A 22,198-nucleotide genomic window follows, 5' to 3' on the forward strand; every position below is an offset into this window, starting at 1 on the left:
TTCTACAGGTGTGTGATTAACACTGGCATTAGTTGCAGTAATCTGCTTAGATGAGATCAATTTTTCAATTGCCTATCACCTAGGAAAACTTTTATGAAGTTGTCTTTACCTAGCAGTGGAAGGAGGACTGGATAATTGTAAGGCATCACAAATAAATTCACACAGTTCAGCGCTGTACTAGCTTTCAAGTACCCAAAAGGATGACCAAGTTCACTGTATTTTGCACTATTGCTCACATATACCTGCAACAAAACACATTATGTTGTATGTAAATCCAAAAAAACACATTATGTTGTATGTGCTGAAATTTTACATCCTATTTTAATTATAGAATAAAGTCTATGAAAAACAACATTTTATAAATAACTTCAGTTCAGCATGCACTCTACTTGCCTGCCAGCAGGTCTGAGGGGATTTTCTTTCCAAGATAAACTGGGTCAGTGGTGAAGGTTCTAACTCGTATTTATCAAAAGGCAGTTTGTCAATTACCATCGGCTCACAGTCAGTACAGGAAAATTTCACCACAGGATGAGATGTGCGAGGTGGCTAAACATAAGCATTCCACTGTTAATAAGTCTGCACAACAATTACAATGCGATGGTGCTATGACAACTTAAGTAATATACGTTCTTTGAAAACAGACATATTTAAGGAGCCTAATTCAATACAGGATTCAGACATACTGTTAATGAGTCCTAAGCAATTCATTTATGATGTTAGCACTGTCTCAAAATCTAAAGGAATCTTATTTTCTATATAAGCGCCAGTTATTTTAGCTGGTAAGTCTAGATCATCAGAGTATACAAGTAAAACTTCTTGCATATACACAAAAACTCTGCAAATGGAATTAAATTGCAGGGAGGACAACAAAAAACACAACGAAACTCTTCAATGCTTCTCTGGGGCACGCCCATCTTTATTCCCACAGAAGCAGGCACTGTACTTCTGCATTTGCTGACTTCCTCCAGCACTTTTCCTTCTTGGCAAATTTAACTGTTATAAAATTCAAACTGAATTCTAACAATCAACAGCAGCATGAACTTAGAAAAGAAAAAAAAAAAAAACAAAACAAAAAACCCAGGCTTTAGAAAAACTTGTATTTTAACTAAACCTGTGAAAAAGTATTTCAATTCAAGCAATTTTAGTGCTTGGATTTTCACCTTTTTATTAGTCAAAGGGAAAAGACCTTTGTACCTTAAGTTTCAAGTATAAGTTAACAACATAGTTGAAATTTCTTTAGCTGAAAGGGAAAGCTGATTTCTTGTGTGACGATGATTGGAGCTGTATATCTTCTACTGAATGTTTTTCAGGAGAGGAACATAAGCTCTTATACTTACCCTGAGCCTCCTTCAAGGCCACTAGAATCTGGGGAGGAGCTCAATTGGGAAGGCTCCTTCTATTTACTCTCTTTACAAGAAGGTAGCTAATAAATACGTAAGATCAACTAAGGAAACACAGGGTTTCTTGGACCTTCCTATCACCTCACCTTGAAAGTAATTTTTCTACATCTCTATGCTCCAGCCTCTTCCTTTTAGGATAGGCCACCCAAATGTTATCTGCCCATAAAGTTGGTCTTGCCTTGAGTGTCTCCACTCTGAGAAGGTGTACTGTCCAAGTGCATACAAAACAGGAGGCCAAACCAACTGCAGGAACTGCAATTCTCTTCAAAGAAGATGCCTCCAGTAAATAGTTGTGGTGGAGTTTTTGACCAAGCCATGAAGCAGTTATACTAGGAATAAAAAAAGCTGCAAAAGAAGTTCAGTGCTAAGACTTGAGAACTCAAGTAACTCTTGGCTGGACAGAACAACTGCTCCTCAGAGCAATGGGAGCAGCCATTTTACATGTTGATCTCCCAATGATACTTGAAAGTATCATTACCTACAGTTCACAAAACAGTTGTTGGAGTAGCACTGTTTGAGACACTGTACTGTGGATCAGATAACAGGCAGGAAATGAAAAATATCTAACTACAGACTCTTAAGTAGACAAGAGTTACAACATATGCTAAATTTTAACGCCGTATTTTCAGAACACTAAGGAAACAGAAGTATTGCAACACTATCAGCAAACTTAGCGCCCCAACATTGCATAAGGAAGGTTCAATGTGGAATTTCAATTGATGTCAACAGGAATTTAGATGCATATGCAATAATCCAGTGCTTTATGCAGTCACGGGAGCTATACAGGCTGAAACTAAGAGAAGAATTTTTTGTCATCTTCTCACCAAGTCAACCTCATGCTTTTAGCAGATTGAGTTCAACAGCTCTTCACTTGGCAAGATCTATTTTAGCAATCTCGATCAAAATCTGCAGCAGCAGGCAAACTGTACTGACTCTCTACAGTGAATGGAGGCAGATACACCATGACAGTGATTACAAGGAGGACAAGGGACAGTTTTCATATAGAGCAACTTGTTAGTATCTTGTAAACAATGACATTTCATTTTTTAAATTACTATAGAAGATTTAATTTTATTCCTATATGCTAACTTGCAGTTCAGGAAGGCATCCATGTTCTTCAGTTAATGTGGCCACAGACACCAGCAATATCAAACCTGTAAATATGACTAAGATTTTATACTAGTATCAATCCTCAATAACCTTATTTCAAAGAACTTCATGTTTTTTTTAAACAAAGAAGAAAAAAAAAAGTATTAAAAGTCCAATGAGTTTACTAGTCAGCACACTAATTTCAGATTAAAAAAATCTACAAAAGTTTGATATAAATTGTCATAAAATATAGGGAACAATTATACAACTGCATTATTTCAACTTTAATGATTAGCAGAAATACAAAAATACATACTAATGATTAGTTCTCAGACCAAAGAAAAGACAGTGGCCTACATTTTTTATGAAAAATATAAGTAAAATTAATTCTGTGGGCAGTATTTTAAAAAAAGATGAGTTTCTCCACTTGGGATAAATTGAATGTGTGACTACACTGCACAACTGCAGATAAAATTACATTCAACTGCTAGAATGAAGACAAAGCTACCACAGGGATTCGAAATTGGGAAGATAATACTGTCTTCTCTTAGTACCGTCTGTGAAGCAATAGAATTTGATAGGCTATTATCAAAGTGCCACTATATTTCTGGTTTGATATTTTAACAGAGTTCAAACAGAAACACTGCAGGCATGTACTAGGTTGACAAATCTGTTATGGGCAGTTTCTCAATGTTTCAAAATTACTAAAAAGAAACCCCATAATATTATTTTCTCATCAGTAATTTATCCGACAGAACTGCAAAACTGGTTCAAAAGTGTCATTCCTTCTTGGGTCACACTGTTTTTACGGTTGCTAAAATGAAGCACATATCTTAACATTTCAAAATCAGTGAACAGGAAATCCTGAAATATTCCCCCATGCACAATCCTTTGCTTTAACTTCAGTACATACCAGCGTTGGAGAATTTTGATCTGGCCAAAAGGATTCGGGAACAGGCCAATGACCTATAGGAACCCCAGTTTTAGGGTTTGGTCTGACATAAATAAGTTTGTGACAGCTGTGCCAAGGTTGGGGTCCAAAGGGTCTAGATATATCCACCTGCCCATCTACAGAAGAAAAAAGCTTTATGAGTCACGATAGTGTTAAAACTCAGAAAGAATACTAAATAACTTCTGTGAAGTTTAAGAAATATTACCCCCAGGGAGCTCTTCCTGCAGTTAATATTATTTCTAAGAATAGCAAACAGTTGTCAGTAAGCATTTCTGCAAAACCCCAGAAACTATGAGAAACCAAATAAGCATTGAATGTTTACAGGATCAGAGTTGAAAAAGCCAATTATCTGAAGCCCTTCTTAATAACCAGTTTCTTTCTCCTCCTATTGTTATGAACACATAACCTTCAAATCTCCATGCATACAAAAAAAAAAAGATAGACATGACTAATACTACTAGACTTTTTATTGCAGCAAAGCAGGATTAAAAAAAATATACCACAAGCACTTCACAGTAACATCCTAGGAGGAACCCAGCTTAGAAGCCACTTAGAATGAGAAGTTAGTGAAGGCTCTACAGTCATATTTGCTATTTTAACTCTTAATGCAGCCCCTTTACCACATCAAACAGAAGGATATGCATATAAACCCACAGTATTTCCGTATCAAGCTCTTTACATTTCTAACTGAAAATACGGCTTAAAATTCATGAACCCATTAAACTATCCTTGATATGAAGAACTGCATTTAAGACTACTTAAGCAACACGACCAAATGTAGAAGTTTTACATAGTGTGTAGCACCTATAGCCAAAATTGTGATAAAGTACAGCACCCTTATAGACAGAACAGGTCCTTTTTTATAGTAATGTCTTTTAAATGACAACATTTTATCTTTTGTCAACTATTACATGAAGTTCACTAAGTTATATTGATAGTCATCCCTGCCATTTGATACCACACTGTAAAAAACGTCAAGTACCATCAATTGGTGAGGGATCCGGTCCAGCTTTTTCAAAATTTATTACCACTCCACTTTGCACTTTTTGCACCAATGACTCGAGACACTGATTCAGCATTCTTGGGGAGCACACACAATATGATCGACCTAGAATAAAACAGTCAAGACTGAAGCTGTTCAGTGTTTCTACCCCTCATCTTAACTTGGATCATTTAAAACTGTTCACCCACTGTACACATTGATTTATCTACGGGTCACTCATTTAAAGCTTCTCCCAAACACTCTGTCTTTAAGCAGAAAGGCAGCCTAGTGGAGCAGGGACAGTGTTACATGCACGTCATTGGAAATGTTTGGGTTTTAGCCCCTCAATGACTTCAGCTCCAATGCTTGGTTGCATTCATGGAAAATGGGCTCCCCCTTGTGACAGACATAAACACTTAACTGTCCACGAATTTCAGGCAAAGCCCCATCAGTACAGCCCGACATGACAATCAGAAAGCAATGGAACGAAATCCTTTTGGAACGTTTTTTAAATTCCTTTGCTCTCCATCACATCATCTCCAACACATCAGGAAAGTCACGTTTCTAATATCTGGTATGACCAAAAACTTTTACAAACAAATTATAAAATAAATGCCTGACTTTGATCTGGAATATAATTTCTAAAATTATAATTAAGATGATAATTAAAATTATAATTAATACATATAATAAGAATATCAGTTATGAATTATGATATAGAGAAAAGTATTGATTTTGCAGAACTACTATACATCTGCATTACAGGAATTCTGCATTGAATTCTGCATGCTCTGAAGGGGAGGGGAAAAAACAAAACAACCCAACACATTTTCTTCACTTTTGGCTTCTTTATGACAGGAATTTAGCAAAACTGTACTGCAGAAACAACAATTTTTACAATTTTTAATTGTGATACCAAGATGTATTAGAAAAAATTAAGTTTTCTCTTCTAAGAAACTGCTAAAGAAAGTAGATTCCCACTCTTCCAAGGCAGGCTACATTAAATTATCTGTAGCTTTACTGCAATAAGTTTCTTTAGTTTTATTATACTGGAGTTATGAGTTTTTACAAGTAATATGAGAATTTGGAGATACTGATTCCACAACGTGTACACAATTAATAAACTTAATAAATTGAATTAATTTTCATTTTCACAAGTACTGACTCCTCAAAGGAAACCAGGGCACTCACCTCCTGTGACTTCACACATAGGTGTGATTGCAGAGTCATCAACCGGTACCCCTGTCATCTGCTCCGATTCTGGTGCTGTAATACCAGGCAAACGGAGAACCAAAGCAAATAACCTCTGATCCCATCGAAAGGGTTCCTTAGTCAACTCACTTCCAGGTAGAGGGGAATTGAGGGGTAAATGGAGCTGAAAATTAATTTAAATCTGTGAATATACTGCTTAAAAAAACACAAAACAAACAAACAAACAAAAAACCAAACAGGTTACATAGTGATGGCAATTCACTCCATACAAGCATATTTATAACCTCTTCACAGATACTTATAGTTTGATTCAGGTATTGTAACTTTAATCAATACTTCAAACATTTCAAAGCCAAGTAATGCACAAAGTTGAGAGTTACAGACTGAGTGGGAACAACCACTTCTTAAACCTGATCTAAACTTCAGAATGAACAGAATATTCTCTTTAGAATTTCAGCACTAAGTACTGCTTCACTGCAGCGTTCTTTTGTTCAGCATTCTGCAGAACAGGCCCGTTCTCGGCTCAGTCTTTTCCTTGATTAGCCAAGATAAAAAGCACACCTGAATGAAAAGGTAATGTTAAACTACGACTCCTGCGGAAGAAATACAACTTAGGTGTAGTTGCTCAAAAACAAAATAATCTAGCTGCCAGGATGTCCTACTCCAAAGAACTCAGCTCCAACAAGTGAACTAATGCAGTAGTTATATTAAGGAATCAAAAGGCAGAGATTTTACATAACTCGAGTATATCCCACAACTGAACTCATGCCTGTCCTTTAGATAAAAGCAACTCTGAAATGCAAAATGAGGTCTCACTTATAGATAATAGGTAGCAGTAGAAAAGGCTACCCATACAAGGAAGAATTGCTTGCCATGTGCCATTACATTGCCTTTGTCTGGAAAGAACTGCGCAGAAGTTTTAGTTCAAAATACTGAAGATACCATGGAGGGACATATAATACATGGGAGCATTTCTTTTTGCTTCAATTCCCAGAAGAGAGTAAAGAGATTCAAGTTTCAGACTTCAAGCATGCTGTACTAAAGATACAGCAACTGAAAGGATATTATTTATTAACCACTAACAGCCAACAGCCAAAGAGACTAAGAGAACATTTAAAATCCCCAGGTTTAGCGGCTGATTTGTAACTAGTTAACTGAAACAAATTAAAAAAAAAAAAAATAAGTAAAATTCAATGCTTTAGCTTCTATGGGACAGCACAAGGCATTTGGAAAACTCCACCTTCTCTCTTCGCATCCAGATACCTCACACAGGCTAGTGGGAGAAAGCAAGCTCATCAAAACATTCAGCTACAAAAGCCCTCAACAAATAGACTAGACTTACAGCAAGTAAATATTGTTTCAGAATATGTGATAGATCCCTGGCTGATGATACCACTGTCAGTATAAGCAAAATTCTCCTTTCACCTGGAGCACTTTAGCCATGACTCATGCCAAGAGCCAGAACACAAGTGTTAAGCCCAGAAGCTGAAGCAGACTCAATGCTTCCTCAAACATTTTCATTCTCATGCAGCATTCAAAAAATTCCAATTCTCAATCTCAATGTTAGCAAAGGAAACTATTTGACTGTTCCAAAACTTGATGCAAGTCCGCAAAAGCAGCCAAGAAGTTGGCCTTCACTTTTACTTCATAATAATTACAGTTGAGGAGTTTACAACAAGCTGTTGAAAATGTTTTCATAGAACGGTTTGGGTTGGAAGGGACTTAAAGACATTTAGTTCCAGCTCCCTACCATTAGCAGGGACACCTTTCACTAGACCAGGTTGCTCAGAGCCCCATCCAACCTGGCCTTGAACACTGCCAGAGATGGGGCAACCACAGCTTCTCTGGGTTCCAGTCCCTCACTACCCTCACAGTAAAGAGCTAATCTCAATGTACCCTCTGTGAGTTTAAAGCCATTTTCCCTTGCCCTATCCCTATATGCCCTTGTAAAAAGTCTCTCTCCAGATTTCTTGTCAGCCCCTTTAGGTACTATCAGGCTGCTCTATGGTCTCCCCAGAATCTTTTCTTCTGAACAACCCCAGGTCTTTCAGCCTGTCTTCATAGGAGCAGTGCTCCAGCCCTTGCTGGCTTGTTTTTGACAGATTAACTTGAAAGCATTAAACCTAATTTCCAAACTGCATACCTCAGCTATTTCTATTTACACAACTGCAAACATCGCATATTGGGAAAAATGTGTCTTTGTGTTTGAAAAAGAAACAACTGATTGATACAATCTCAAAGCCACAACAAACATGACAAATCCACTCTCCTAACACATGGGCAAGAATCAGGACACTTTTGATTTATTACTGATTCACATGCGTTTCCCCTTTTCGCACAAAAATCCAACAATGCCTGCCTAGCAAAAGGAATTCAGTTAAAATAATAGCCACTTAGTAAACAGCCTAGAAACCTGGCTGTAAGAGGACTCAACTGCAAGCACTACACCATCCTCACACTTGGGGATATTATTAAGGAACACTCTTCACCAAGCTTTCCTATTGAGATCTGACCGAACAGAGATTTACTAGCTCTGAAGAGAACACTGCATCTGCAAAACATGCCTATGTAACAGCACTCTTTTTCTTCAGGCAGTATATAGGCATATTTTTAAATATATATATTTATATGTAAAGTATGAAATTGGACCCTGCACCAACATCATGCCAAGTTCAATTCATTTCAATCTAAACCTTTCTCTGACTCAGCTTGTTATATTGAGAGAACCCAGAAACCAAACAGTCCTCAAGAGCAGGCCACTATGTTATGTACTATCAGAAACTGTAAGATGACATGCAAAGCCATCAGAATCCACTCAAATGTCCTCACTTTCTCTGATGCAGTTTAATTCCAGTTAAATTTAACATCCATGTTACTGGAGAAGTTACAGATCCAAACCAGGCCTCATTATCCACAGATACTAGTAACTTGGTCTTCCCACCTCCAGTTACTTTTAACTGGTATTGCATTACCATAGCAACTGCATACCTAGCAGAAAATAAGAGGAGCCTAGAAGTGTACATCTTGCATTTAATTTCTCTTTCCCCAAGCAATATGAAGGCACACACATCCTGGTCATTGAGAAGAAGACAGATTGAACAATTTAAAGGAAGGTTATTTACCAGCAGTGGTCTTCAACATGTTATCTATATAATCGCACATAAGTGTCCTCCTAGCTTAGCACTAGGAAACCAGTTGTTTCATCTCAACACTAGGTTGTAGGAACATACACAAACCCTACCATTCCCAAATGACATAATGCTATAGTAAGATAGCAGTGTGTGCCTTATGCCCCTCCTCCCTGCCTTTAAATACACTAAAATGAACCCAGAGGGACTGGAGGACAACTACTGAAGAGATCTTAAGGAACCCTATTATTGGTGAGCAGGCCTTCTGCTTATTCTGAGTCCATGCTACTACATACATTTATGCAATCATAAACAGCAGCACAGCTTGAAATCCTCAAAAACCAGAGAACCCTACAGACCCTAGGTTGAATAAAAGCTACGCAAGCACTAGAGAACTCTGCAGTGGCATGGTATTTGGTGAAAGAGAACAGCTATTCTGGCAATGACTGCACATACAGGCTTACACATTACAATGGGCAGCACTAGCACTGCTTAAGGTTTCGTACCCAGGTAACTACAGGCAGCTCTGTCTTAGGAAATGTCATAAAAGGTTGTTACACACTTAAGCACTCAAAAATATCCATACAGTCAACTTCGCCAAGTTGACTTTCTTTTTCTAAAATAGTAAAAAGAAAAAAATATATCTACAAGTAACCTTACTTGAAGGCTTTTCTGGCACACATAAAAAGACACATCTAACATTCCAAACAACTGCAGCATTTCATCCTGAAGGACTAAGGATAGCAACAAGATTCAAGCCCAGCTGAGAAAACAGACCCTTAAGAGACTAACTCTACTTACAGTTAACAGTGTTTTATTTTCCTATCTTTTCCATCCAATTGTATGCAGTTGTAACACAGAAAGCCACAGTTTTTTCTTCCACAGGAAATAACTTCAGATCACAGAGGCACAGTAGGTCATCTGACACACCATGTTAATGATACGCTATACTTGGCCATTCTGATACTAGCGTTAACCATGAGCAAGCGCACACTGAGCTGATAGTTACACAGAATTCATGTCACAAGCTCTGGGGCCCAGTGCCAAATGCTGTGATCATAGCAACTGCTGCTTACAGGAATAACATGGATAAGGAAGGACAAGAACATACAGCTCTCTAATGAGAGCTGCTACGCATTTCTTGCAGAAATTGTTTAGAAATCAAGATTTTTATCTGGAGGAACAACGATTAAAAATATGGAATGTTTACAGTTCCTGGTTACTCATGAAAGTAAGCAGGACCTTGCCACTTGTCAGTTATTACAGCAGGGACACAAGATGTCCAACCCTGGGAAGAATCAATGTGACAATGCCGAACAGTTCTGGGAAGAGGAGTCAAGAAAATCACTGATTCCTCCTGTAAGAACCTCTCATAACTGGAAGATCAGAAGAGTGGCAACATAGAGATGCCAAACACCACTGCCCATGCTTTTTATTTGCCTGACCATTTATAAGAATGTATCAATAGCTCAATAACCAAGTTAGTCTTGCAAACAGGAGTTTAATGCTTCCTTTTAAAACAGAGGGCATGTAGAAGGAAGATAAAGAAACATAGATCAGCAGCTGCAAAAATGAAGTATGACATTTTATTTCATAACAAAGAGGAATAAAGAGAAATCCCCTAAAGCAATTAAACACTTGTTAAAGGAACGATCAGGAAAGGACTAAGACTAAATTTGAGGGATCAGACCAGAAGTGAAAGCCACTCTGAGAGGAATTCCTAGCATAAGACTAATAATTAATGATGGCATTCCAACAGAATGAGCTCATCTCTTCCTCAAGTTACGACTGGGACAAGGGAATCCAGGAAAGAATCTGGTCTACGTACCACACTGAATGTAGAACTGGCACTGGCACTCTTCACTGTATTGGCACTGGTGCATTTGAAGTCAGTGCCAGATGGGACAGGACTGAAAATCCTACTAACTTGTGCTAGTGGAGATGACAATTCTATAGACTGCATCATTTCCATCTTCAGTCTTGAGGAACTACATCCATGGGAGAAAAAGTAGTGCTGAATGGGTAAGGCTCTTTATCTGCAAAACCCATATTAAATTTCACAAAGGAAAGGCTTGACTGTTTCACTCTAGGACAAATGACAGTATTCACACAGTGACAAAGCTGATTTCATTGGTAAGAATACAAATGTCCATCTGATTGTCAAAGCTTTGAGAAAACTTGCCTCCAGGTTCCATGCTGGCTTCACATGGAACAAAACCAACGTTCTGACGGTTCTCTTGTACATAAGTTTTAAAAGAACTAAAAATATACTGCCTTAGTCCATAAGAACTTTTACATAGGATGTAAAAACTTGTCATAGCCAGTGGGATATGATCACTTCCAACACCGACTCTGAAAAGCCTCTCCAAAGTCAAACCCAAAGAACAGAAGAGACATTTCAAAGTAACTGAAAAGCTTTGTCATTGAGCAGAGGAGCAACAGCAGACTTCTGTATCTCCAGGGTGGTGTTACTGTATCAATTTCTGCATGTCCAACTTGAGAGGTAACTGTAAAGGACATTCAAGCTACACCAAATAAAATTCTGATCAATAGGACACATGTCGACAAAAGCAGATGATCATCCCTGAAAGACAGAAGCAATTTTGGATTCTTTGTTTCCCTGCTCTTTGGTACTGTTAAGGACATTCCTACCAGTACAGCTATGGCAAGAGAGAAAAAAACCCACAAATAAAACCACATCTATTGCTGGGTATGAAATACATACTTTGTAAATACAGATGGAAGAGCACTCAAAGAAACTTGCACTTTGTCTTGCAGGAAGGAAGAGCAGAGGTCACTATCAGCTCCTCCAGAAGAAAATGCCTTTAAATTTGCTCATTTATGAAGAAGTCATTAGTTCACTATCATTAGTAAGAGTATCTGCTTCTCTAGAACGCAGTTTAATCATCAAACCATGCAGGTGTCTGATTTGGCACAACGTCACAACCATGATACTAAAACTCCAGGTGTAGCACACACTTGTCAGCCAGCACCACTCATGAGCCAAGCCTAAGTTTAGTAGGTTAAAGCAGCGCCCTGAGTTCAGCAGTAGCAGTCATTTTTCTCCTTCTTAGTAGCTGATGCAGTGCTGTGTTTTTGATTTTCAGCTTGGGAACAGCGCTGATAACACCGATGGTTTTAGTTGTTGCTCAGTAATGTTTACTCTGACCAATGACTTTCTGAGCCTCATGGTCTGCCAGGGAGGAGGGGAAGCTGGGAAGAAGCAGAGACAGGACACCTGACCCAAACTAGCCAAAGAGGTATTCCATACCACAGCACGTCATGCCCAGTATATAAACTGGGGGCAGCTACCCAGAAGGGCTGGATCACTGCCCGGTTGGCCAAAGAGGTATTCCATACCACAGCACGTCATGCCCAGTATATAAACTGGGGGCAGCTACCCAGAAGGGCTGGATCACTGCCCGGTTGGGCTGAGGATTGGTCAGCGGGTGGTGAGCGGTTGCATTCTCTTCCATTGCTACTTCCCTTATCATTATTATTATTGGTGGTAGCAGCAGTGGTTTGTGTTACACCTTAGTTACTGGACTGTTCTTATTTCAACCCGTGGCAGTTGCGTTCTTTCTATTCTCCTACCCATTCCTTTGGGAGCAGAGGGAGGAAGGGTGGGAGGAGTGAGCAAGTGGCTGCGTGGTTCTGAGTTACCGGCTGGGCTTAAACCACAAAAAGCAGCCTCCAGAAAACCCATTTTCTCAGCATAAGTTGCAACAATTTAAAGATGTGAATGTGTGACCAGATGGTTGCCTAACCATCAGAAAATGTCTTCTTGGGAAGACAAAGGTGAGAAAGTTGTACCCACATTTGAAGGCAAAGGAACACAAAATAACTTGCTGGCTGTAAAAAATAATGACTCTTGCTGTAAGCAAAGAGTTCATGACAGCAAATAGAGCTTTCTTACCTAAACCATTTCAGATAAATGAACAAGATGAAAGGAAATGTAATGCAGAATCATTGAACTGTGTACATGAGAAGGGACACATGAAGGTTATACAGTCCACGGTCTTCTGATTGCTCAGGGTCTTGTCCAACTCAGTTTTGAGCATCTTTAATAACGGAGATCTCACAATCACTGGACAACCTATACCAGTGTTCAATCACCCACACAGTTAAATTTTTTTTCTTTATATCCTATGGTACAATTTGCAGCTGTCTCCTCTCAGCCCTGTATACCTCCAAGTAAAGCTGGGCTCCCTCCTTCACTAAGTTGTTGCAGGTAGTGGTAAGACACTCTCCCCCCTCCATCCCTCAGTCTTCTCTTCTAAAGGCTAAACAAACCCAGTTCTCAGTCTCTACTCAGATGTCATTTGCTTTGCCCCTCTGAGCGTCTTGGTGTCTCTCACTCCAGGATATCAGTGTCACCTGACAGTAGACAAATTGCTTCCCCTCAAGAAAGGGCTTGCACAGCTATGTGATTACCCAATTAGCTCTTAAAAAACCAAAACAGTATTCCACTGGTAACAGCACTAAATGTTGTAGAAGGCTCCAAAAGTGTCACACTATCCCTCTGTTTAATTAACAGTAGCTCACTGACAACCACTGTAAATATGAGGCTGCTATTCTACTCAGTATTTTGAATCATACCCAATCATTCACTGGATTAAACTGAAAATAGCTTAGTGGGTAAAAACATATGATGCAAGTGAAGTCTTATAGAGACATCCCACTTGGTATCATGGATCCAAGCATTCCCTTTCAGTTACTGGCTATGACTATTTGTTAGTAGCCCATATAGCATTATGTTGCCATTCAACTTTCTTCCTCTAAATCAGACAAAAGCATCCAAATAACACTTTTCATACAAATAACTTCTGTAAATGCTGTAATAAATGTGATATAAGAGAGTATTAGAAAAAATTTGAGTAAGTAATATATGACTGTATTGTCAAACGCATTGTACCACATGAAAAAGCCTGGATCCTCCCCTTTAGCTTTAGGACAGACTTCTGGATATTAACCTTTTCCCTGAAAAGGGAATGATCTTGGGGATTTATTGTTCTTTGGTTTTTCTGACTAATGCATGGAATGGGTACTGAGCTGGCCAGACCAACCCTACCCTTAGTGACCTCTTTCATCTTTTTAAGGAAAGAATTCAAACCAGCCAGTAAGTTAAAATAGTTCAGTGCCTCAACATTTTCTATAGCTACAAATCTGCAAGATGTCTGAGCAGGTACTCACTTCAGTATGTTAAGATCTACTGTTTTAAACTGATCTACAGACGTAATTCGAGAAATATTTCTTCAGCTCTTGTCTTGGATAAGGACACTACCAATTTCATTATAATCACTTTAAGAGCCCAGTGGGAAACAACCACGTATTTTATACACTCCCTAGTGACCACATCCTTTGGGAAAGCACTACATTAATTTGGGTCTGCACATAAAGAGCTTATATCCAGACCAGCTAAAGACATACAAGCTTTACAGAAATATATTTCTTCTGTTTGTTGAGTTGAAAAGCATGAACTCTCTGGATAGAAACAGCAAAATAAGCCTACTAAGTGGACCAACAGTTGTACTACATATTTCTGTAAGGAAAAAGAGCTATTCAGATTTTTGTAGTACTTCATAAAACTACTTCAAGTAAAAAGGAAAAAATATGCAAGTTTAAGCTATTAATGAGCATACACTTGACGAGTCATTTATGCTCCTACTGTACACAGTATTCTAACACAAGGTTTAGTACACATCACTGTAAACAGAGGTCAGATCTTACCTCTTCCTGTATCCCGCTAGTAGTAGTTAATTTACTTCCATCAGTAACTGTTATAATTATTGCTGGCTCCAGAAAAAAGGGGTTTCGTCCCTGAAGGGAAAAAAAAAAAAGACATTCCATTTATAACGTTATAACAAATTCAAAAGCTTCTGTTCAGTCCTTAAACAACCACTGATACCCACCAACAAAACAACAAGGACTGAGTTATTTACTCTCATGTACTATATAGTACAGTGCTATGGGTTTCTGAGTCTTTTTGCAGCTAGGCCTTGTAAAGCTTGACACTTTCTGTATTCAATAAATGCATACAAAAGCATGGCAAAAATGGTTAACTTCAAGAACAACATATACTGCAGTATTCTGACAAACCAGCAGCTGTTTAGAGGAACAACCGTCTCTTTAAACCAGAAATACTGCCAATTCCTCCTATTCCAGGGTTGATTTTATGTGTGATTTACTTATTTGCACAATACCTTGCGATCATGATCCCCAGGTTAAGAACTCGTACTCTATGTATTAAGGAAGACTCTGACATGAATAGTACCAGTTAAGTTTTTACCAAAGTGTTTCAGCCATGCACACAAAACTTCAGAAATAAATATCTGAAAAATAGATAAGCTTTCTATAGACATTTCTGCCATTTAAGACAAAAACATATACAAGTAAGAAATTCTGTGATGCCACCAAGATATTCAAATAGTCTAACTGTAACAAAAAAAAAACCAAACAACAAAAACCACCTTGGCTTGCTACTGGAATTTCTTTCCTACTGTCAGTATATTATAAATGTCTGTCCCTCCTGAAAAAAAATAGATCCCAAAGTAATTTATGTACATGAATTACTCTAAGCCAGGTAGCACACTCCACTCTAGCCAGGGTTAAAGATGGACTGGATAAAAACCACCACAAGCTTTAGTTTAGCAGGTTCTACTCTCCTATTGCCAAGCTTAAGGCCTTGATTTTCCTCTTCAGAAAACAATAAAGAAAAATACAACTAGACCCACAGCCTAGCTCTGCTTATAAAGACAACCTCATAAATGCTTACAATTTACTCAAAAAATATGGGGAGAGAAGTAACAGGTTTTAAGAAAAAGACATTTTAAACAGGTGGGGTTTTTTTAGAACCCTTTTAATATCAGGGATCATCTACTGATTGTGCGCTTAGAACAGAAATATCACCTCATGATTTCTAACATATTTGGTGAGGCGTGTCCCATTTGAAGTGGCAACACCGCATTTATTGTGATCAACTCGCTATATCCAACAGAAAAATTAAAACTCCATTTGCTTAGTATCTTCTCAACCCTTAGTGAAAATCCTGAAGTTTTCTTTTAAAACAGCATACTATTAATACAAACAAAAAATATGCAAAAATAAGAATCAAATAAGGAAGATCAATCTCTCCCTCGAAAGCTCAGCTAGTTCATAATCCAATTTAAACAATTACTCAAACGAATTTAAGGACTCTCAAAATACACTCAATTTTAATTAAAATAATTTCCTAAGAATATTTCACCTTATTTAATTCTCAAGAACAGTTATGGTACGTTATTCTGCCATCTAATAGTTCACCACAACTGCAAAACATCAGCTGGAAGCTAATTATGTTGCACTGAAATAATATTGAAAGCTGAGTTTCTAACTAAAGGAAAAGGATAATTTTTCTCATGAATACTGAACATAAAAATACTTTAATCCTATTGCTAATAAATTATTGTAAAATTGACAATTGATAAAACAAGATTTTAAAGTATCGTATGCAATACTCTGGTCCAATTTGAAATTTAACTATTAAAAATTTAGTCTCCAATAGCCCCTACTACGCAGATATCTTCATTATCTTATATGTTTTTGTGTACCTCAACTATAACCTTTCTCAATTTTAGCCATCTAAAATTAAACCCTTAAATGTTAACACTTTGGGCACAGAATGATTATGAAATTCAATGAAGGAAACAAGAAATTCTAAGCTTTAAGTCCCTCTACCCCACCCCCCCCAAAGAAAAAGGTCTGAAGGAGAAATTACTTCATCTTCAGTCTATCTTTTAGAATTTCACAAGCATTTTACCTGTACAATGGATGATCACCACCATACTAATTCAAGCATCAACTCACATAGCAACATATTTACAAAAGCAAGAATGTCTTTCTACCAGAACAATACTCATTTGTAGCCAGAGTAAGAAGTGATTTGAGAACCTCTGACTCCAAAGACAAAGTAACCCATATTTCCATATTTATCACCTACAGGATAACTATGGAAACACTAGCAGTGCCCTGTTGCAAAGTTTCCCCTTGAAATCTCTTCTTCACTAACTAGATGTGAAAATACAGTAGTCTCAAGTTCCTTGACTCATCAATACAGCTCTAAATATTATTCTTTCTAGAAAGAATTTATGAAATCAAGTCAAAAGTACACTATTTACCATTGAATTTGTTAAAGACAAGTGAACAGAGCTGTATTCGTTTAGCTGCACTGAGCTTCACAGCCTCATGCAATTTAGAAACATGAATGAATACATCTACATTCCACCTAAAGGAGCAGAAACATACTTAGCATACATCAAGGAAGAATTTCACATAAAATGCCTATTATAGAGGTTTACCATTTTTTACTAAGAATCTTCTTTATATTAATTTTTGAGGAACACCATTCACTCTTTTGACCCCACTCTTCATCTTAGCTGCATGAAAGCACACAAAACCAGTATTAAGTCAGGTATCCAAAAAAAAAAAAACCCAAACCCAAACCCTACCCAACCTGCTCTCAAAATTCAAATGTTTTGGTAAATTTGGCAAAATGAAATTCCAGAAGACTTATCAACTTTTTAAACTAAGCAGCAGCAGTTTTCTCAATTACTGATTTAGAACTTTATTTCAATCTAATGAATCTAATTCTATGATAGTAAAATTATTTTCTGTTGCTTTTCCTCTAGTAATATACTATTAAACCACTTTGAAATTACATGTCTTAGAAAAACTTCTTCAAAATACGTAGCAACACAGACTGTGAATGCATAGGAAATCAATTTGGCACAGCTCAATTAATTTAGTTATTTTATTATTTACATAGTAGAACAGTGGGTGACAGAGCACCCATTACCAGATATTTGGCAGCTTACGGGTATGCTGAAACGCACTGGAAATCAGCTCAGCATACCAAGGTGTAAATAATATGCCTGTTTACAACTTACTCTGACAACTAACTAATCATCATGAGCTTTTTTTCCATTTCAAAAGCAAAAAATAATCCAGCAGCTAATGTTAGTATCATTTTACATTCCCACACAGGATAGTATAAGATTCAAAGTCTGAAACCCAGAGTTCTTAAAGTAAGTAGGGTAAAGATCAGGTCAGCCTCAGCACCCATACCTTAAGAAACATTAAGGCCATTGCTCACAATTTAAGCTAGCATTATATATTCTTTCTACACATGTTCAAAAACATGCTACATATATTCTATATTATATATACATTCCAACAAGCATACAAGGATAGACATTTCTGTTCTTGCAATACCTGCTTCCAGACAGATTATAACCACTAATAGTGGATAAACATTTTAAAGTCTAGAAACTCAAGCACTATATTTAAACTGTGGCAATTTGAGTCCTAATTTACTTGGCCTACAGTAAATTTAAAAGTATTTTCAAATTGATTTTAAACCCTTATTTTTAAATAGATTTGCTTCTAAACAAGAATTTTGGAATAAATAATATTATTTCTTTTTCCAGCTGAAAATTCAGTGGCAACTAGCTCCCACAGGGACTTCAGCTAATTGCTTCATGTAGGCAAATTGTTTCACTTAGTATCCTTTTCAGTCTAAAGAGCTGCTACAGTAATCTGACTGCAAATTCCTTTCAATAATGCACTTTTCACTCTGAAGGTTACTAGCAGAAAGATGAAGCACCTAAGGTTTTAATGGTTAATCATCCTGTTCAACCACCAAATTGTAAAGTCATACAAACGGGTTTTATCATTCACCTACCACCTGCATTTTCAAGGACTGATAGGCACAAAGACCACAAAAAAAACCCCACACCTCTTTTATGAAGTTATTTAAAAATCAGCATCAATACCAGTACAATCTTGCTTGTGCCTTTTTAGCCTAGCAAGCTTGTAAGAGACTCAAAGCCTTCAAGCTAACTTATGATACACAACATGCATTCTCTTGAACAACTTGACAGCTGCGCTCGCAGCCCAGAAAGCCAACCGTATCCTGGGCTGCATCAAAAGGAGCGTGACCAGCAGGTCGAAGGAGGTGATCCTGCCCCTCTACTCTGCTCTCGTGAGACCTCACCTGGAGTATTGTGTGCAGTTCTGGTGTCCTCAACATAAAAAGGACATGGAACTGTTGGAACAAGTCCAGAGGAGGGCCACAAGGATGATCAGGGGACTGGACTTCCTGTATGAAGATAGGCTGAGAAAGTTGGGGCTGTTCAGCCTGAAGAAGAGAAGGCTGCATGGAGACCTCATAGCAGCCTTCCAGTATCTGAAGGGGGCCTACAAGGATGCTGGGGAGGGACTCTTCATTAGCGACTGTAGTGACAGGACAAGGGGTAATGGGTTAAAACTTAAACAGGGGAAGTTTAGATTGGATATAAGGAAGATATTCTTTACTGTGAGGGTGGTGAGGCACTGGAATGGGTTAACCAGGGACATTGTGAATGCTCCATCTCTGGTGGTGTTCAAGGCCAGGCTGGACAAAGCCTTGTGTGGGATGGTTTAGTGTGAGGTGTCCAGGCCCATGGCAGGGGGGTTGGAACTAGATGATCTTAAGGTCCTTCCCCACCCTAACTATTCTGTGATTCTATGATTCACAACTATTTGTTCCAAATCCCAAAGTAACTCAGTTACATTGGCTGCCATTTCTCCAGTCTCCAGCTGAAATAGTTCTATGCTCAGATGATACAAAGCAAATTCAGAGCACCAATGAGCTCCACACCACTCACCAGGGGTCACAGAAAGAGGCACAGCCAGCTTGAGTGATGCTTTCGGAGGTGATGCTTGATCTGACTAAGTCAGAAGTGTATCAGATTATCAAGACACATTATTATCTGGTTGAAAGTCTCAAAACTAAGAATTCACTTTTGTAGGCAAGTGAGCTTAGCAACGAGTTTCAGCATGAGTAACACATTCATAGATTATTTCTTTCCTCTTCAAAGTGTGCAGGTAAAGCAACTGAAGAGCTATTGTGACCTTTACATGTGCAAGTATAAAATATTATGCATGCAGTAAGAGAAAATTGATTTAAGACTATTGTTATCTCAATGCACATATTTTAATATTAATTCCAGAGTCAGAGGTGTTGAAAAACTTATGAAATAGTTGAGGTAGATCCACGACCAAAAAAGCGCCAAGTCAGGGACTAAAAATGACATGTTCAACAAGCAACTACTATAAAAAGAAGTATTTAGTAGTACAAAAGCTTCATGCCCAAGAAAGGCTAAAAGTTGAAAATAAATGTAAACTGACATAAAGTGCATATTTTTAACAGAACACATTCCTAATCACTGGGAAAAAAACCCTAATTTTTCAGATCACAATCACATCTAAAAGTTATGCTTTCACACTGCAGTAAATCACAAAATTTAACAGAAATTGTATTGCTCATCCACCATTCATTATATATCTCAGCAGAGCCTTTTTATTTTCAGAAGTATCAGGCCTAACTGCTGGTAAATTTAGTCATCTGACCAGGAAAACAGAAGTGCACTATCAGTTTTTTTAGATTCAATCAGGGTTTTTTTTAGAATTCAAAAGGTCAAGATTCTCATAAATGCTCATGAGAATCTGTGAGCAACCATTGTTCAAAAACAATAGTTTAAAATGAAGTCTAGAAGTCAGAATGATGGAATAATTAACAACTTAAAAGCTTAAAAAATACCCAACAAAACAAACAAAAAAAATCCCACAACAAAAAAATATATAAAAGCTTAAAAATAAAATACAAAAAAAATATCAAAACACTCGGCTTGAATTTCAACAAACTAAAACAGACAGTAGAAATCTAACATAGTTTTCAATTTTTTACCTTGGGAACTTAAGTGACCCTTTAGCAAAATCATGAAACGTCTAAAACATTAATTTAACATTTATTAGAGACTTTCCTCTTCACTGCTCAAGGCAGAAATTATAAGTCAAGTACACAGAGGTATTTAACAGCTGCTCTATCCTCTTATGGTCAGCTACATAGGAACTGAAGCATCTAGTCCAACTTCTTAGTTGTCCCAACTCATATATCAGGCACTTTGACTACCTTCTATTACCCCTGCAGAACCAATCAATATAGTTGTGAAGCACCAACTGTATTTTATGCATTCACACAATTGTTTCCCAAGTTACAAACACAGGCATCACAATAATATTTTAGTGAATTCATAACTGGCAACATAACTCTTCACAAAAACTACCTCACCTTTAAGATTTTTTCAAATATATGTAGACATGCACCACAGTCATGCAGATGTATGTACACACTACAGTACTCAAGAATAAGCATGCTTCCTACTTCAGTAGATTAGTACAATATTTTCTACCAGTTGTTAAGCAGCAAAATGGCTTTAAATGTAAGCTTTCCCAGATGAAGCTATGCTGCATATCACCTAATTAATATTTAGCACATGCTAGGAAACTCTAATCTACCAAAATGCAAGGAAGAATATGATGGAGGAAAACAGAGCAAGGCCAATCAGGTTCTACCAGAACATTTGCTTTGATAAACCTGACTTCTCACAGGATATGTCACAAGCTCTCCATGATTCTGTGGCCATACTGAAAAGCACAGCATCTCTGAACTACATCATAGTGTAATCCAACTAAGCCAACCCCTACAATAAAACCAGCTTTGAGACCATATTTGTTTGTTACGGCTGTTTTAGAATAGAAACTGACACCATGAACAGGAACCACTTCAGTGTCAGAGACACTTTAGCAATTTTAGCATGAATGAGTAAGAGCTGAAGAATATACCGGAATTCTGTACAGGATTAATACCTCTGACAAGTCAGGCTTCATGCACAAAGTTAGCTGCTAACTCATTTCTGTTTGCCTGTCTGTAGGATTTGGATATATTCCCTTGATGACATTGATTATTCAATAGGTAATGCAGTTTTGCAGTGGTGGCAATTCTGTCTTTCTAGTAGATGATTAGATATTGGATTAGTGAATATACTTTAAGACGCTTTCAGAAGCCTCAGAAGAAAGTTCAATGAAAGCTACACTAACCAGTTCCAGTTTTACACAGCAGAAGCGTTTTGAACTCTGTTATGAAGTTTAAGTCATAAAAGAAATCATAATATAAACCAGAAATCTCCCTTGATGCCTGATTAATGGCAAGAGAGATGCCAGATCTCAGATCAGTCAGAGATTGGAATCTTATAAAACAACCTAATGCAACACTACTCCAGGAATTACACTACTAACAAGAAAAAATGCACAGTGTTTTTCTGAAAGGGCTGCAGGACAGGGGGATTCTTACTATAAGCTCTAGTCCACAAACATCTGCATTATGGACACACATTCTCTGTCATAACACTGAAACCTTTCAGCTCTCCCTGCAGTATCAAAGATGGGAGGACTTATGCCCTACCTCACTCATGCTAGGCAGCTGGGAATACTACCTCACCCACAAAGACAGGTTTGGGGAAGAACACAGGTAATCATCTGCTAAAGATAATTTGAGGAGGCCCCTTACTACACCCAG

The 22,198-nt window shown here is 37.7% G+C and overlaps 1 protein-coding gene across 5 annotated transcripts in view; it reads right to left on the bottom strand.

Moving 5' to 3' along the window:
- INTS6 (integrator complex subunit 6) overlaps nucleotides 1-22,198 on the bottom strand; it is a 48,637-nt gene that overhangs the window by 12,870 nt on the left and 13,569 nt on the right. For 4 of the 5 annotated variants that reach the window (XM_065678298.1, XM_065678299.1, XM_065678300.1 and 1 more), the window contains 6 exons: nucleotides 14,494-14,583; nucleotides 5,615-5,798; nucleotides 4,424-4,549; nucleotides 3,403-3,557; nucleotides 394-546; nucleotides 110-242 (listed from right to left, as the gene is read on the bottom strand). In XM_065678298.1, coding sequence (XP_065534370.1) covers nucleotides 110-242; nucleotides 394-546; nucleotides 3,403-3,557; nucleotides 4,424-4,549; nucleotides 5,615-5,798; nucleotides 14,494-14,583 — 841 coding nt within the window. Of the gene's footprint in view, nucleotides 1-109; nucleotides 243-393; nucleotides 547-3,402; nucleotides 3,558-4,423; nucleotides 4,550-5,614; nucleotides 5,799-14,493; nucleotides 14,584-17,099; nucleotides 17,178-22,198 lie in introns of those variants that run through there. The other variant, XM_065678301.1, reaches the window with a different exon arrangement.

The sequence above is a fragment of the Lathamus discolor genome, chromosome 4 (assembly GCF_037157495.1).
Source record: "Lathamus discolor isolate bLatDis1 chromosome 4, bLatDis1.hap1, whole genome shotgun sequence".
NCBI lineage: Eukaryota > Metazoa > Chordata > Aves > Psittaciformes > Psittacidae > Lathamus > Lathamus discolor.